The sequence below is a fragment of the Manis pentadactyla genome, chromosome 4, assembly GCF_030020395.1.
Source record: "Manis pentadactyla isolate mManPen7 chromosome 4, mManPen7.hap1, whole genome shotgun sequence".
NCBI lineage: Eukaryota > Metazoa > Chordata > Mammalia > Pholidota > Manidae > Manis > Manis pentadactyla.
The window spans coordinates 18,772,784-18,791,978 of record NC_080022.1 but is presented as its reverse complement, the minus strand read 5'-3'; the positions used below and the strand labels follow the sequence as shown (position 1 = coordinate 18,791,978).

At 41.9% G+C, this 19,195-nt stretch overlaps 1 protein-coding gene across 4 annotated transcripts in view; it reads right to left on the bottom strand.

Annotated features, from left to right (window-relative positions):
• The window catches only part of MACO1 (macoilin 1), a 49,717-nt gene extending 38,801 nt beyond the window's left edge, over positions 1 to 10,916 (bottom strand). Inside the window, exon 1 of one of the 4 annotated variants that reach the window (XR_008996929.1) lies at positions 10,599 to 10,916. Coding sequence is in view for 3 of the 4 variants with exons in the window: in XM_036914776.2 (XP_036770671.1) it covers positions 10,599 to 10,678 (80 nt within the window). In the remaining variant the exon portion in view is untranslated. The remainder of the gene's footprint in view (positions 1 to 10,598) is intronic. The other 3 variants (XM_036914776.2, XM_036914777.2, XM_036914780.2) reach the window with 3 other exon arrangements.
• Positions 10,917 to 19,195: the final 8,279 nt, after the last annotated feature.

Sequence of the window (19,195 nt, the reverse complement as noted above, 5' to 3'; positions counted from 1 at the left end):
CCTGGTCTAGCCAACAACGTTCCATTTCACTATTTAGATAGCATTATCTAATGAATGGCAGCCTGTTGAATACTTTTTAAGAGCTCAATCATTTAAACGTAAGGCAATACAAAATGATCATCTTTGTTCCATTGACTACTCTTCTTCAATTCTGTAACTTTAAGGGAGTTGTTTTTCATGTACTTCTTTTCAAACAACTGCTTTCATACCATTGATGTTTACTGACACCCAGTTCTTACTGAGTTACAGTTTAGAAGTACAGGTATCTAAGGAAATATTTCACAAACATATACCATCCCCCAACTTTCCTTGGGCTCTCTTTTTAGGTGGGCCTGCCTTTAAAATCAAGAGGCAATCTAATTAATAAAATTGATTTTACTCTAGTAAATCTAGTAAATTTTAGTCTTGAATTATATTGATTCATTTCAGTCTTATGGGGTTTTATAAAATTTAGGACAACTGCCTGATTCAGTATTCCCTAGCCCTCTATATCAATAAATTATGCCTCTTGTCCTTCTTTCGGTACATGTACAAAAGTTAAAAGACAAGTAATCTAAAATGACTGCTTATCAGTGTAGAAACCCTAGTACCTCTCCTTCCTGTTCTAAAGGTCGTTAAGATTTTGCCAAATCCAAAAGACGACTTTTTAAAGGGGGAGAAAATCAAACCATTATGGCATTCCAAATATCTTTTAAACCATGAAGAAATTCTGATTAAATATAAAATATTTTTATACATATGGTTCATAATGACTAATGGCTAACTTGATGTTACTTTAACTTTCTGGTCCAAATACATTTACTTATAACTACAGAGTATCTTGAACAAAAATTTAAAGCATAACTAAAACAAAAAGTATTTTTCATAATAATATATTGAAACTAGGGCAGACTACAAAGCCTTTGGATGGTCCTGTATGCTTCTATTCTGAGTGACACTTATGAAATAAAGAAGAGACATGTGCAATCATTAGGCTTAATGGTGCAGATTCTTTCAAAATGGTTATTAACCAGATTCAGATTCTTTTTGTCCCCCATTCTATTCTTACCTTTGCCATTTATAACCATTTTTTACCTGACTCTAATTAGCAATACCCTCCATGAGTAGATTAATCATCTATGATTAAGGAGAAGTAGTACTGAACATTCTTCTTTTTCCAAGCAGACTTTCTCTCTAGTATCTCTAGCTGCCTGTAAAATGGAGCCCACATAATTACCACAGGGTGGCCATCAATCCTCAGTATGTGACCTTTCTCTAGGCACACGAATGGCCATTTAGTTTACTTGGTCCTCACCACAGAAATAACTGTGGAGTATCTCCCTGGTTGTGCTAGTGGCCATCTATCTCAATCCCTCACTTCCCTGTCCTCTCTGTAAAAACAACTGTGAGTTGCTTTTAACTTTAGTATGTAGCATGATACTTTTTGGACTTCAGGTAATAGTACTCTTAACAAAGTACACACTTTTATCAAAGTACACACTCACAGTGAAGACAGAGGGAGATGTGATGCACAGTGACTGGGAAAGGTGTCTGAACAAAGCAACATCAGCAAAGATAACACACAGAGCTTCTGCCTGAAGATTACCATGCACCTGCTCCCAATCTGTTGTGCCTGTTCTTCACTAGGAAGAAATGAGTCTAATCAGCTTTGCTCTGGGTGCCAGACTATCACTCCATTTGGCCTACCTGCTACTAGCTCTGACTATAGTGGGGATTCTCAAAGTGTCTTCTATTAAGCCTGACATTAAAGAAATCTGCAAAAATGTAAAACCACATCATTCTTCTCATGGATCTATTATTGTTATTTTTATATGAAATACGAGGTATTTTAAATTTTTTGTCTTAATTTCTAATACAATAAATACCGATAGATATAATCCATACAAACCAAAGCTCTTTGGGATTCTCAATCATTTTGAAGAGTGTAAAGAGTCCTGAGACAAAAAAATTTGAGAAATGGTGAACTACACAAATCACGCATGAGCCTCAAGATAAAATGGACTAGAACCACTGCTATGTTCTGCAACCACATTCCTTTGTAAAATCCAGAAAAGGGGAGCAGCCTGAGAAGACCTACTTGAAGCATATTTCTCTTTTCTATTCTAGGCCTCCTGCAGACTACAAAGAGAACCTTTCTAAAGTTAATTACACACACACATACACATTCATACATATATACATACACATCCACAGCAATGACAACTCTAACAGTGTGAAATATGCCCAGTTAAAAGGGAAAAAAATCTAAAATGGAAATCACTAAAAAAGCTTTTAAGAAGTGAGTGGTTTAGTATTTTTATAAACAACTATACAGATTAAGGAGATATCAGGGACAGATGATACAACTTAATATAACTGGAGAATTTATTTTTTAAATTCTGCTTCAAAAACACTGATGGGTGAAGAAGCACATTAGGAGAAAGAAAACCAAAGGCCCTAAAAAATTATGTTATACTGTATAAACATTAGAAATTCATTTCTTTAACGAATTAAGTATTATACTTCATATCTCAATAATAGTAATCATCTACCTAATCACACCCTACCTTTATATCACATTTGTAACTTTTCCAAGTACTTTCATATTAATTATCTCAATTTTTCCTTACAACTGTGAAAAAGGCAAGGCAGTTATTACCATTTTATAGGCAAGAAACCTGAGGAACACGGAACTAATAGGCTGCAGGGCACTGTTGAAAGAGCACAGAAATGTGAGTTAGAAGACCCCAGAAAAGAGAGTGAATTCTACATGGACAAGAAATGGTCAAGAGATTAAGTGAGGAGGAAAGCCAAGAAACTTTTATGTAAAACAGAATCTTATTTTTGTTAAGAAAGAAAGACACATATTTGTTTCTATAGACAAAATGGAGCTATACTTAATTTATAACAGTGACCATCCCAGAGCAGGAGTACTAAGGTCTATTACATTATACTGATACATTGCCATATTGCTTTAATTTTTTTTTAAGGCATGTGTTACTTTTATTTTTTAACTTCATTTTGAAATAACTTCAGACTTTTAGAAAAGTTGCATAAATAGTACAAAGAATTTACTCATATCCTCATTGAGATTCCACAGATGATAAAACATTTTATCAGTTTCTGATACCATTCTCTCCCTACATATGCATACATATTGGTTTTGTTTTCTGAACCACTTAAAAATAATTTACAAACATAAGGTTTCTGCTCCTAAGTTTCTTGAAAATAAGGCTATTCTCTTATATAACCATAGCACAATTATCAAAATCAGGAAATTACCATTGATATAGTACTATTACCTGATCTACAGACTTTATTCAAACTTCAGTAATTATCTCACTCATGTCCCTCATAGCAAAGCTAGGTAGCTCAAATAATTGATCCTGGTCTGAGATCACATTTTGCATTGTTGTCACATACATATTGGTTGTTTTTATACAGGAGAGATTCTTATTTTGAGATGGAAAAAGGGTTAATGACCTTGCATACATACTGTAGGTAGCTACTGCTTCACCTGGAAATGAAGATAAGATACTTGCCCTACACGTAGTGGACAGTTTGAGAGGATGATGTGTTATTACCCATAAACCTCATGCAGAAAGGATGAAGCAGAAGAGTACAGTAAAACAAAAGGAGATACACTGAGGGCTAGATGGGTAAGGTCTCTATCAAGTAGCTAAAGCTGGGGCAACCCCAGTTTCCTCACCTGTGAAACTGAAGCTAATGCCCTTAGTGGAACAAAATAAGAAAATGATAATAACAGAAGCAGTAACAGCAAACGTTTTTTTGAGCAATTAATCTAAGTCAGGCACTATGCTAAGTATTATATGTGATTTAGCTCAATTATCCTTGTAACAATCCCATAAAGTAAGTATTATTATTCACTATCCTCATTTTAAAGATGATAAAATTGAGGGTTAAAGCAGGTAAATGACTTATTCAAGATCACACTAGTGTCAAGAATGTCTGAAACTAAATTCATGTGGCTTTAAAGCCAATATGCTTATCCATCACACTGGACTTTACCATCTCACATTAGATGCTAAATAAATATTATGCTCCTTAATATCCCTTCCTACACATATACTCAAGTTATATAATTTTCAATTCTCCAAGAGAACCAAGTCTTTTTCAAAAGCAGATGTACTTTATGAAAGAATAAATCATTGGTATCTCAATTCATAAACTATGAATTTGTAAATACACTATGAAGCTCTGCAGAAAAAATTTTGAAGTCAAATTTCCTTTACAGAAATAACTATGGCACAGAAGATGGGATAACTCAAGGCTGCTTCCCAACAATATTCATACTCCTAGAATGGTCATTGTAATAGAGGAACACGTAATTTAAAACTAAAAAGACATCTCATTTAAAAAAAATCAGAAATACAATGAAAGATGACGTATAGCTTGTTAGGCCTAGAAAAAGACAAGAAAATAATACTTATTACACCTGAGAGAGAAGACTCCAGCCTTAGCATTTCTCTCAGCTGAGACAGTTTTTGTTTGACCATGAATGTGGCACTCTTTCTCTGTAGAGCTCAAGTGTCCTCACTATAAGATAGGCCAAGTACTGACTTTAGTACTGAGCAATTTTTTAAGTGTTCTGAAGATGAACAAAGTATTAATATAATTTAAAAGCAGAGGGAGATTATTTTTAGCCACCTCCCATGTCTAGATAGAAAACAGATCCCAAAAAGCTCAAATGAACCAGTGATATCTACAGATGTACCTAAAGTGGATTAGTTGCATCACTTCAATCCACTAAATGCAAAAGCTCTGAAAAAGAAAAGGCAACAGAGGAGATGAGGTGAGGGATAAATTACTTCTGATGTCATAAGCCCATGACTCAATATGAGCACATTGTCCTTAAGGGCAGCAGAGGAAAAAATAACAAAGGAATGAAGGCAAGTGTGACCAAGGGGCTTCAACGACAGGCATCTTTAGAAGTAGATGAGCTGAGGCCAGTTTTGATGTCAGTTAAGTGTCAAAGTAAAGACACAAAGCCTCAAAGAATACACTCTAACAGTTGGTTACATTTTTTTTAAGTTTCCATTACCAGAATGCATGTGCCTGAAGGTAAGAAACCTTAAGGAAATAGTCACTCCTTAGGTATTTGAAGAAATCCACGATGCAAAATAAAGTCTAGCAAAGAGGATGCGTTTCTACCATTTGCATGAACCATCATATTCATGCAGCTTGTTGAGCAGGCAACTTATTTTTTTCTGGACCTATTTCCTGAAAACAACCAAGTAAAATAATTATACCAAAATCTAGTAAGCCTAGAGAATAAAATAATCAGTATATTTGAAGAGCACACTAAATTTCATCAAGAAAAGTAACCCAATTACAGCATTTCACTTTGAGGTCTTAGCTATGTTTGAAAAATTTCTTTCTGAGACCTCCAGACTCCACAAGATACGTGTTATATCTTGTTAGAGCCCCTTAAGTATCACCTGGATGGTAGCCTAGAAAATGACAAACCAAAACACACATACGCATACACAAAAAAACCCAAAAGTTTAGTATCAGGGGGGAAATCTGGGAGAAACAGCCAAAGAAAAAAAGTCTGGAAATATAAGCACTTATAGAACATGGATTGGGTCCATGACATTCAGCATATAATTAACAAGAGAATGAAAATAGTAAGTTATTAAGTCTACCATTAAAATCGGTCTCCAAATTTAGTGAGGTTCAAGAAAGACCATGAGGAATCACAGTGAAGAACAAGCAGAGTTATCACTGATCAAACAGGAAGCTTTTAAACAAATAACCTAAAATAAATCACAGTCCCTCCTTTCCCCACCTCAACTCGCAGCAGCAATTTAAAGGGATTTTCAAAACATCTAATGAAACTGAACTGCCAAGAGTGCTCAGACAAGAATCATAAATGAAAGCTAGAGCAAAGCAGTTTTTTTTAAGTAGTACACATTAAAGTAGCAAGAACTACATATAAAAATTCCAATGTGGCTGATTTATTTAAATATATTTCGTGGAAACTACAAATATAAGGCTTTAGATAAACACCTCGCTGGAAAGGTGAGTGAAAAAGTTTCAGTTTCTCCACTGTATTTACCCCCTTCCCCAACATTCCTCTAAAACAATACCAAATTTACTGCTTTTATATCAGGTCCAGCATTGTTGAAGTTCAAGCCTACCAAGGATACCAAAATGCTTTTAGGCTGTGAGGTTGTAACATTGGTATCTGGGGTTTCAGTTGCAGAACACACAATCAAGGCAGCCAAGGGTCATGCCAGCCTCCAGTGGCTTTAATAAGCATAGCTCAAAGGAGTCTAAAACTAGGCTTAGGAAACGTCACTAAGGAGACAGGAAAAGCAGTAAAGTGAAATCTCTGGAGACCAGATTATTTAGACAAAGGTCTGAAAAAGGAAATTAGGAAGCTGAGATGAATGCAAACTTTGACCATTCAAAAAGTCAAAAGCCAGAAAATGGTTCTCTGAAATAAAGCTGGGAAAAGGACATATAAATTTGACTCATATGAGTAGGGAAAGACATATATACCAGGGAGGCCCTGAGTCCTCAGTCCTAGTTTTAAGGCATTAAGCTGTAAAAATGTCAGAGCAAAAGCTTCAGGCAATATGCTACAAAGAGAACCCAGCACAAGATGACAGTAAGTATTCATACATTCACACATGATGGGGTGTTTCCTTCAACCAGGAGTACTAACAAAGATACAAAATAGTTTCCTGAAGCATAAAACACAGGACATACTTAAAAATCTCAATATACTTAATTGGGTAAGTAACAATTTTAACGGCAGAGACTTTAAACAAATGTTTCTGCCTCTGTCTTCTGCTTACCACACCTTATCTCCTCATTTTCCTATTATAGTCAGTAATTCTCAGAGGGAAGGAAGCAGAGAGTATGGTAGAGCAAAAGGTGGGTGAACCACACAGAATCCTCTTCAGGCTTTTAAACAGGACATAACACTCCAATCCACCTCAACTGGAGAATCACTGCATATAATTATACAGTACTGTTGGTGGTGTCTGGTGCATGTGTGAAGGCAGACACAGAGACAGAATCACTGCCCTAAAACCCTAGGACCTCTGAAATGTGATAGTTAAGGGAAGTTATTCATTTAACTTTTTCTTATTAATAACTTTTTTTCATAATTTCCAAGGCACTTTCATGTCTATTTCATTTGAGTTAGAAAATATTCCCTCACTTAGGAATACTTTGTCTACTTCATCATAAAATAATAGCACAGGGCAAAATAATAAAGCTCTTAATGCATCAGGCAAAAATTTAACTTAAAAAAAGTATTTTTACTTGAACAGAACTCAAAATCCTTTGGAACCTCAAAACCATTACACACATTTAAGAGAGCATTATTATGGCCTTCTAGACTGTAAACTCCCTGAAGACAAGCAACTACATCTTATCCTTATCTCCCACAATTCCCTGAACAATGCAGGTCCTTAGCTGAGTAGAATGGATTAGCTTATATCCATTTACTGATTAATTCACTCAACATTTATTGATCAGTGAATTACTGCTCAGTGTCAGGCTCTATGCTGGCTCAAGTTTTTTTTAAATGACTCTGAATTTTAGCCCTTAATAATATCAAAGAAAATGATCACCATTCCTATGTCCTTTTCTCTTATTCTTATTATTAATTTGACTGGAATGACATATTTCTATATGTCTCAAGTTTCAAATGATGGGCATATATATAAGTGTAGATAACGTTAATATAATGTCTAAAATCCATTTCCCTTCTACCTTGCCCTGAGAAACAATTTTATCACAACCATTATACTGACAGTAATGATATCATTTGACAATCACCTCAGTCACAGTTGCTAGATTGGAGCCCATCTTTTTCAGCAAGACCAAGCAGCAACTGACCCTTTGTTTTGACTACTCAGCTTCAGTTTATGGTTGTACCAAATCCTACTGTCTTTCCTGCCTCCTTAAAGTATAAACCAAACATATTAAACTGTGATAGCAACACCAGGGTGAACCATATTTGTATAGCACACTAGAATTTGTGGAGTTCACAAACTGTATGTTATGACCTTCAGTCCTCAAAACTCATGTGACATATGACAGAACAAGGGCTCAAAGCTGTGGATTCCCAATGCTTATCCAAAGTGGCAGGGCGGGGATTCTGAGTCTGAACCCAGGTCTCCTGATGCCCAGAGCCCAGTCTCTCTTTACCACAGCTTCCTCCTTGCTATGCCCATGCTCAGGAAGTTGTGCATACTGAAAATAATAAACCCATGAAAGCTCTTGCAGTTAAATAGTAGAAAGTGGTTATCAAAAGTGTCAACAGAGCTTCAGGGAAAAAAACAAAACTCTCTCTGAGACCTAAACTGGTCAGATGTCGAAAAACAAAATGGCAAATAGATGGTGTGAAAAATAATTTAGTGTAGACTTAAATTTGATGATAAACACAAATCTGAAATTCATAAATCCTCAACCACCATAATTTATACCTGGCCAACATCCTGTTTATTTGCTTTAGAAATAAATGGAAATTTTCTAAATCTCTTTTTAAAACCAGAATTGGAAAAAAAAAACACAACTATGATATTGTTCTTCATGAAGTCCGACATTCCATAATACAAACTAAGAAACAAGTAACTGAAACACTCATTTGATATATGATGCTCCAACAAGAAAGATAGGTAAAAATACATGTAGGTCTTCTATTAACATTTAACTTAATGCTAAACAGAGGAGAGCACCCAGATTTGAGAGTGGAAACACTGCTGTTTTTTAAAAATTGTACAGATAAAACTCAGCATAACTTGTACAGGTATTTACCATTAACCTTTCAGATAAGAAAATTAGAAGTCCCAAAGACCAACAGTAGGATAATAAGTTATTCAATAGCCAATGAATTAACTTCTTCACATTGACTTGAATGGTTACTATGGGGTAGGTACTAAACTGGGCATATTCAGATACAAAGAGAAGGTGGAACACTACAGAAGACATGTAAACAATATGACATTCCCAATCATCTTGCTATACCGGAGGTACATCATCATCACGTTACTGTAAATAGCAGCCATTCAGATGCCATAGTTGTCCTTAGTCTACCACCTCTGTTAATATGCTTTTTCTGTTCTAGTGTCACTAGTAAGTTGTTCAAATTTTTTCCAAATGCCAGGGGGGAAAAAACCCTACCTTTATTCAAGAATTATAGTGTAACTTGAAAAGACCTTTCCTGCACCCATGAAATCTGTAGGAAAAATGGAGGGCTTTTTTGTTTTTTGCTTTGACAGATTTCGTTTCAGTGGTCAGGTATGACTGATGGTCTGTTTTACTTAACAGCTTTTTCCCTTGCTAGATACAACAGGGTCTGGTACATAGAGTATATACTTGTTGAATGAATGAGTTATTCCTATGATCTATGGCTCGTTACATTAAGGATATATATCCAAGAATTTTTAACTTTGACTGACTGCTTTTCAACTTGAAATAAAGAAAACCCCTGATGTTTTACATCAGTCAGAGCTGCCTGTGAAAGCAATCATTCCATATGTGTAAACAGTAGCATGTGCAAGGTGTACAGTTACGCGAGGATATCTTGGGTGTCATCTCTACCTCCCATATTTCTCTTAAGTCCCACAGTTAGAAAGGCTGAATTGTAAAACGTCAGGAGGGTTCAATGTAGCCTGTATCTACATGCTGAGAATTCTCTTTGTAAACTAATTACTTTTCCACTGAAATCATTTCTTTATCGAGGCAAGTGCCATTTAGAATTAACATTCTGAGAAGAACCAGAAAATAACAGTCATACACAAATTCTGCTTAGGAAAGCTGTGATTGTCACCAGATTGCCCAGGAACCTGTTGTCCGTCTTCCCCTCAGAGTACCAAATTCAATTTCTATTTAAAGGGCCACTGCTTTTCTTTTGGAGGAAAAAATAGTTGCCAGTTTGGAGAAAATCCCTTTTCAAAGGTTCGAAGACAGCTACCTGCTTGAAATTGTTAAAATAATGTTTGCTGAGAAAACGATCTATCAGCTCTTTCTGAGTCTGGACTGGGGCCACATGGCATGATTTGGGGGTACCGGCTTCAGTCCTGTGTGCCAAGTTTGAGATCTCATAAAAGGAGAAGGCGAAAGAACGGGCACAGTGGGCACCTGCGCAGTCTGCCGGGAGCCTGTGGGGCCACTGCCTGCTCGCAACTTTGTCAGCCTTTCCCTCCCGGGCATATGGTCCACGCGTCTCCCGGCTCAGACCGACGACCCTCAGGCCAGAGCAGACGGGGGACCAGCGGAAGCCCTTTGGCCCCGGGAACGGCCCTTGGGGCCCAGAGGCACAATCTGGGGAGCGCGGACTCGGAGGGGGCTCTCCGACCACCCACCCCGGAGGGCCCGGGCGCTCCCAACGGCAGCGCGGCGGTCCCTCAGCCCGCACCAGCCGCACCCTCCCAACCCGACCGGCAGCCCTCGCCACGCCCCGCGCCCCCGGGACGGACCCGATGGGCCAGCCAGGGCCCCCCGGGCAGCGCTCCTCCGGAGAGTCCCCGGCGCGGAAGTGCGGCCTAGTCGGGGTTACATAACGGGGCCGGACCCCTCCGAAGCCCAGCGGGGGCCGCGGGGCCCGCGCAGGCGGAGGCTGGGGTGCCGCCGCTCACCTGCCGTAGATGCCCTCCGTGATCCGGTTCCGCTTTAGGGGGCGGCGGAGCTTACTGCAGTCGGCGTTCCGCCGCTTCATCCTCCCGCTGGGGGGCCGGGTGCCCGCGCCGCCGCCGTCTCTCACCTCAGCCGCCGCCGGCCCTCCCCGCGTCAGGCCTGGACTCTACCCCTGGGGCCGGTCACACAGACATGGAACCAGCACCCGGGGGGAGGGGGTGAGACAGAGGCAGGGGGCGCGTTCAGAGCCTCCTCCGCCTTCGGAAACAAAGAAATGACAATTCCGGGGCCCGCCCGCCCCAGCACCAGCAGCAGCCTGCCCCGCCTCCTCGCTCCGACGGACGGCCTTCGAGACCAATCGAAGACGCCGCTTAGCCGCTGCAGCCCAATTCCAGAACCCGCTGAGGCAAAATGAACCCTAGAACCCGCCTCCTTGAGGGACAGAAGAATGTACCAATCATTATGGGTCTGGGCCCGTGCCTGGGCCTATCAGAAAAGATTTAAATAGAGGCTTATAAATAGGCCCTATAAATATAACATCCTATATTATGCCTTGTAGCGAAGGTACGCCTCATTATTATTGGGTTGCATTTCATTGTATTATAATCCATACTACGGCATACTGTGCTAGATTCACTGTAAGCTATCACTAGCGCCACATGAGATCGGGAGGCCTGGGTTTGCGGCATGTGCTGTTTCTGCGCTGACATGTGCTCCCGTCAGTCGCGTTCTTATGTAAGGGGCTCGCAGCATCCTCTCCATCCGGGAACTCTGGGGGCAGCGCCAGAGTTCCTTTCTGCGGATCCTGGAGCGCTCAGCCAGGCTAGCCCCGTCAGCTCGCCACGAGGGTACGAATGACAAAGCAAACCTCCACACAGACATACAGACAGACAGACTCACACGCGCGCGCACACACACACACACACACGTCCCGTGACGTGATGACAGCGCTGAGGCCAATCAGAGGAGGCGCTAGGCGGGCCGCTTCGGTCCCGCCCTCTGAGGTCACGTCACGGGGGAGGAGCCGTGGGTGCGCGCGACGTCGCGTGAAGCTGCCGGGGATGTGTGGGGCGGCGTGGCTCTGTGTCCACGTCCGCAGGGCGGGCTGGGCTGAGGGCTCTGCGGGCACCGTGCCTGCTGGACTGGGCTGGCGTCGGCGTCTGAGGCGTGTATGCCCCGCGCCGGGGACTGGGGACCGGGTCCTGGGGATAGAGAGCCAATCGAGAGGCTGCTCCTCGGGGGCCGAGTTTCTCCGAGGCTGCTGGGCCAGCCACCCTCCTTACCTAATACTCCTAGAGCTCAGATTTGGTGCCAGGCACCATGCAGGGTGCTTTGCCTCTCTTTGTTTTGTACATTTACTCCTCGTTAAAACCTTGCAACGTTGGTATGGCAAAAAGACAGCGAAGATTTATTTTTAAAGAGAAAAAAAGAAGAATGTCTGTCATTAAAGGAAAAGGGAAGATGTAGAAACGTAGTAGCCAGAAGGAAAAATGTTACCCATGGATCCCTTTTGCTTTAACACAACCACTGTTAACATTCTGTATTTTTCCCTTAACTGTTTTCCCTCATGGGTGATACTATTATTATTATTATTATTATTGAACAGAATGGTGATCATACTAGATGTTCAATTTGTATTCTGTTCTTCATTTAACACAAGCGTTTTTACATGTAATTATGCACTCTTCCTATTTCTGACAGTAGCAGAATCTCTTACTAAGTGGCTGGGCCAATTTAACCACTCACCAACAGAAGAACTGTTAGGTGGTCTTCCAGGGCATTTAAAAAACTTCCAGAAGTAAATGACATCTTGTTTTGTCCTGGGTTGAGTGGACCTCTCACTGTCCTGTGGTCACCCCCTTAACACCCCTGAAATAGGAACTTGTAATTTATACTAAATGCATCATCCTCAACCACTGCTCACTGTTACCTTATCCTGCTCACAAATCAAAGATACCCTAGTGCCTGAAAGAAAAACCCATTCTCTATTACGGCATCCAGGGCTCATCAAAATGGGGACCCACCCCCCTTTTCTAGGACTACTCACTGTCCTCGGATCCACTACAAACCTCTCCTCTTCCCTCCTTCCTGCTTTTGCTCCTATACAGCGCATCTCCATCAGTGCTGCTCCTGACTTCTTATTTCTTTGGTGAAGCTTATCCATCCACGTAGGCAAAAAGCTTCTTGGGAATTACTATAGAGATGAAGTTAAGAAACACGGCAAGAATACCTGCTTATTCATACTAGGATTGGAAGTCCAGCTTGGCCATTTACTGGCTTAGCCAAGTTACAGAATCTCTCACAGCCTCTGTTTCTCCTCAGGTATCTTTTAAGTGTTATAGGATAATGAACTTTTAGAGCCAAGCATGCAGTCAGTAACAGCAAGTAATTACTGTTAATAGTATACTTGTTTTTCAGCCCTCACCTCTATGCCAGCATGTTGATAAAGTGGCACTGGGCAGCCAAGGATAACAAACTCTGTGAACTCGAACTTTCACTGAGACTGCCCATCATTGTAAAAGGATCTGAGTGGAATGCTCTGCTTGGGGCAGCAGGAAGAGGCACCAGGCCAAAGCAGATTGGTTCACTGGGGAGGATACAGGCAGGACCTAAATCAATATGGCTGGAGACTGAAAGCACAAGGAAGGACTGGTACAAGGTAGGCTCCTGGCAGCAGCCCCCCAAAGGACTCCAGATCTGACTACCCCCTTGTCTTCACAACCTGGGTCAGAGACTGAGGCAGCCAACTTCACAAGATTAGCCAACTCCCAATTGGAGGTCTTTGCCACTCCCTGCTATGTCCCTGTCATCTAGGAAGGTGCCATGGCACACTGTGGAATGGATAGGTGAGTAATCTGGAGAAAAGATGAGAGAGGCAGTGGGGACACTTGACAGCTTTCTGGAGCTCACTACCTAGCCTGCCACCAAATAGGTCGCTGACAAGGGCATTGCACGCTGTGGCAGAAATGTGGAGTGTCTGGGAGCCACTGGACACATGGCTGAATTGCTGTTGAGCATAGGGCTACATGGGAGCAGAGAAAGGGCAGAGAGAATCTCAGGGTGATGACCCAGGAAGAGGCAATCTGGAGGTCTGGGTTTCAGTCCCAATTCTGCTGCCAACACACTAGTGTCCTTAGTTGAGTCACCTGTTCACCCTGTGCCAAGATCCCCTCTGGAGACATTTCAGGCCCTATGTTTAGAAGCATTTTTCAGATGTTAACTCCATTGTATAGTTGAGAAAACTGAGGCTCAGAGAAAACGACGTCATGCATTTGGTATGGTACAGCAATTTAGCTCAACGGCACAAGCTGAATAAAATTAAGTGTTGATGCTATAGGCACATGCTCTGGTACCTGTAAATGGCTGTTGATGGTTAGGGTTGTTGATCTGATGATCGCCTGGAGTAAGATGATGGGAATGGCCTCCTTGCCAAGAGCCCAATGATAGGCCACAGTAAGAATTCTCTTCTCCATTACCTTCTCTCTTACTCCTCCTGCCCCAGTGGACCCTCTCTTTTCCTAGCTCACCCCAGCCCAATCCCCTTTGGCTCTACCCGAGTGCCAGCCTTTCCCCTCTGAGCCCTGAAAAGGCCTTTTGGGATCATAAGGGCCCAGAGCTGGGCTGCCATGAGGTCAGCCTCCTACTTCCACCACCAGTCAGGAACTAGGGGAATCAACAGTGGCCATTTACAGATAAGTAAAACAAGGAAGGGAAATCATTTGTTCTCACTCAAAAGAACTAGGGCCAGACAGGAATTCAGGGCTGTCCCTTCTCTTCTATTCCCTTCTATATAGGGACTTTCTGATGGCCAAGGGGTTGGGATTTGCCCTTGAACTTCAACTGAGTTCACAGAAGTTCAGAATAGCCTTGAGAGAGATCATCACACCCTGTTTCACAAACAAGCAAATTTCATCCCCACCTCTTTCAACAGAGTGATTTCCTCAAGCCCACCAAGAAGGGCTGGCCCAGCTTTGCTCCTGTCCCACAGGAGTCACAGAAAAGTCCAGACACTGGAATGGTCACCTCATATCTATATCCGTCAGAGAACCTATTAATGGAGGATATTCATTGTAGTGTTTAGAACAGAAAAGTTTAGAAGTAGCCTAGATTGCCCACAAAGGGAGTAGGCCAAGCAAGTGATCACACATCCTTACACTGGAAGTCAGTGTAGCATGGAGAACAATTAAGCATAGTACTATGTGCAGCCACTAATCTAAGTACTTTGATTTAATCCTCACTACAACTCTATGAGGTAGAGATTATTACTGGTGCCAAATTACAGAGGAGAAAACTATGGCACAGCACAGTTATTTGCCTAAAGTCACATAGTAAGTGGTAGGACTAGAACACAAACTCAGGCAGTCTGGTGTCAGAGCCTAGGCTCTGAGCCACCATCCTACAGTGTCGTAGGAAGATTCTCCTGGCTTGGAAACTGCTTATGATATACTGTTCATTAAAAAAGCAAGTTACCAAACCATTTGTGCAATATAATTCTATTTTTATAGGGAAAAAATAAGGCATAAATTCACATGAATAGAAAAAAATCTGGAAAGGTTCACACACTTAGAAGCAGAGCTGGTTTTTGAAGATGTTGAGGTGGGCCTTTTTGTAAACTTTTTGCATCCCTGCACTTTCAGAATTTCCTACCATAAACATACTAAGCTTATACAGTAAAAATTGCTAACATTTATGGAAACTTATCTACACATCTGACACTTTATATGCACTCCCTTACTTAATTTTTACAACCACCCTATGGGGTTGACAATGATTTTCTCCACTTAACAGATGATGAAACTGACTCAGAGATAGTGGTCTTCTTACCCAAGGTCACACAGCTAATAATTTTCAAAGCCAGGATTTGAATCCAGGTTGCCTGGCTCCAAAGCTCATGTTTGTCATATGAACAAATGGTTGGCTTAGCCACACTTTAACCAGGCATGCCCAGAGTAGAATTCTACCTTTGGGGTGGACAGGCTTCCAGAGAGGGAGTGGAGGGCCTGCCCACCTTGTGGTCACTGCCCGTGAATGAGCTTTACAATGCTTGAGTCAGGTGAGGAGAGCCTGGTGAGTATTTTCATACATTATTTTCTGTTTTTACAGAAAGTGCATGATCACATGTGAAAGCTGCAGTCTCCCTGACTTCGGTCATCATGGCTGGAGGAGGCCTGGCCACTCAGACCAGGACGTCACAGCCTTGGACTGCTTGCCCACCTTCATTTCTATAACCCAGGTTGCCAAGCATGCTTACATATTCTCATGTGCACAAAAACCCCATGAGAGCAGACTAGCTCATCTTATTTGACTCATAAGGCAATTGAGATGACCATGAGTGGTTTAGTAAGTGGAAGGCACAATTACAAAGTAGTTAACAGCACAAGCCGTGGCATCAATGGGTTGGGTCCCAACTCCACCATTTATTAGCTGTGTGACTTTGGGCATTCACATCACTCTCTGAGCAGCAGTTTCCTCAACTGTAAAACAGGAGTAATGATGCCTGTACTCACACAGTTGAGGGAAAGATTAAATGAAATAAGATATACAAATTGCTTGGTGTACTGCTTGGTTGTCCAGAAATGGCAGCTGTTATTCATTCAGCAAATATTTATTGAGCAACTACAATGGACCAATCACCGGGTGCTGAGGATACAACAGTCAAAGGCCCCTGTTCTCCTGTTGCCACGATCTGAGGAGGGAGGGCGGAGCCAGCAGATACGAGATGGGAGGAACGTTTCAGGTGGAGGGAGCCACAGGTGCACACAGTGTTCTTTGCCCAACATTTTCTTATGAAAAATTTCAATCATACCAAAAAAGTTGAAAGGATTGTACAGTGAAAAGCCATTCACCTCCCACCTAGTTCAACAATTAGCATCAAACTGTATTTGTTTTATGATGTATCTGCTCTAATCCCCTGGGGTTTTTTTTGTACCAGGTGACATGCCTTGAAGATTTGGAGACAGAATATGTGGAACTGTAGTCAGAAAACGGGCCTTTTGCAAGAGTCAGTGAGAACACATCTTACTACACTGATGGACAGTACTGTAATGGGGTTTGTGGGGGGGATTTGGTGAAGGGGGGACCCTAGTAAAAATAATATTCTTCATGTAATTGTAGATTAATGACAACAAAATAAATAAATAAATAAAGAGAACAGAAGCTCCCCTTTTGACAAATCTGTTGAGAGAAGCCAATTTATTGGGGAGGACCCCTCCCTTTAGTAAAGAAAGCCTCTCAGTGCAGCAGGAAGCTTGGTTCCCCTGCCAAGCTGTCAGTCCCTCAAGGGGCAGGATCAGGATGCACAGGGGTTTGGGATGCTGTCTTGCCAATGGGTTTTAGCCCCGGGCAAGTTCACTATAGATTCAATGTAACCAAAGAAGTGACAGTAGAACCTTTTTGGGGTGAAAGGTTTATACCCAACTTTATTTCCACGGTGGCAGGTCAATCACTAGAATCCTGTCCACTCAGATCGAGTCTGCATGCAGCAAGCCGGTCTCTGCCTCTGGGCCTCTCTGCCCACACAGCCATCTCAGTCTCTATCCTCGACGCTGCCACCACTCCAGTCTCTGCTCTCCTGCAGCCTTGCAGCCATGTCACCATGTTGCACAGAGCACAGGGCCGAGCTGTTTACATAGAGTCAATAATAATGTATTGCCCACACATGTGTAGTGAGCTAGCTGACCAGGGCCAGGTGAGAATCCTGGCCATGGGAACCTTCACTTTATCTACATGTGCCATTGAACCATCTGCCATCCACATTGAGTTTGCAAGCTGCTGAATATAACCATCAGGGGCTCCAGGCACAGGGGCTGACAGTGACTGGAAATCTTTTTATGTTTGTCTGGCTGACATTTGGTGTCCCTGGGCACGTGGGTCCCAATGCATAGTTTATAGGCTCCTGGTACAGAACCCAGGCCAGCAAGGGTCATGTTCATTTACCCACTGCATAGGGGAGTGCCTCCATAAGGAAACCCAGACAAACAACAGTTCATAAGAAGTGCTGACAGCCAGAAAAAAGCCAGGAATCAAACCAGGGGTGACCATGAGGGGAATGAAGACTTGTGATCTCTGACCTCTAGGGGTTGGGACACCTTCTCCCTTATTTATTACTGACGTAGCAAAGCACTTGGAATCCTCTGTTCCTAGACTTTTAGGATGGGAAGAAGACCTAGAAGTTATCTAGACTAGAGTTAAGTGGTTAAACACTCATGTGCATGAATCAGAGTGCCTGGGTTCAAATTCCAGCTCTACTACTGACCAGCCCTGGGACCTTGGGCAAGTCACTTAACTTTCTGGGCCCCAGAATATTAGGTTCATAATACCTACACCTCACAGGGTCATTAACTGAGTTCATACATGCAAAGTGCCTAGAACAGTGCCTAAGAATGGTGTTTAGCAAATATTAGCCCCAGAAAACATGTAAAACAAAGTAACCAGTGTTAATGGTTTGCAACCAAATTTTTTCTATGCTTGCATTAACGTAGTATTATTTTTTTTATTTTGCAAAAGTGGGAACATATTGTTTTCACTGTTCTGTAACTTGCTTTTTCACTAAATAATATATCCTCTGTGCCATTTTTGATTAAGCCTGAAAACATTTTCCTTCGGATTTTTCCACATATGTTCAGAACCATCATATTGGTGGCAAGTTTTGTGTCCTGTAGTTTATTAGCCAGCCTCCTACTATTGGACATTTAGGTTATTCTCATTTTTCTCTTCTATAAATGAAGCTATGATGAGCAAGAAGTGGCAGATGCCAACTTGTTGTAAGACCTAGGGTATGACCTTCTGGGTCTTAGTTTCTTCATCTAAAAACAAAATGACAAGATACGAGTGGGTGAATAAAATCTCCTGCCATCCTCATATTAATCACTTCTAAGACATGTTGGACAAGTACCCATCACCTTCTACTTGCATTCCTCTAGTGACAGGGGGCTCACTATGTCATGAGCAGCCTGTTTCACCAGACAGTTGTAACTGTCAGTAGAGTGTCCACTCACATTGGGCCAAAATCTGCCTCCCTTCAACTCCCAGTCTAGTTTGACTCTCGGGGACCCCACAAATTCAATCTTTACTCAGTAGCCAGTGGCTGCGGCCAGTGTAGAAGGTAAGAAAACTTTGATTCCTCCCTCCCTTCTTTCCCCCTTTCTTGTTGTTCACTATATATCAGGCCTTTTGCTAGGCACATGGATGAGGCCATAGGAGAAGTTAGCTGCAGGGACAGAATGAGATCCCAGGTGTCCTAAATCCCATTTCAGGGGACTGTCCACGACTCTAGGATGGGGGTTCCCAGGCTGGTGACCTTCCTCAAATGCACTGTAGTACTCATGCCCCACCCAGAGTCCTGGGCTGCTCTGTAAGGAGGTGGCCAGAGGTGGGGGCAACTTCAGTTCAGGGCTGGATCAGGACTCCCACCAGGTTTTCTAGAACTGGACCCAAGCCTCCTTTTCCCTCCCTGCCAAGTAGCCTTAAAAGGTTTAGAAACAAATAGATTTAAATATAGATTCAAATATAAATAGTTTCAACTGGGTAGCTCTGAGGAGTTAGTTCCCTGTCCATATTCTCCCCAGGGCTCAGCATGAGTGACTGAATGAATTAACTG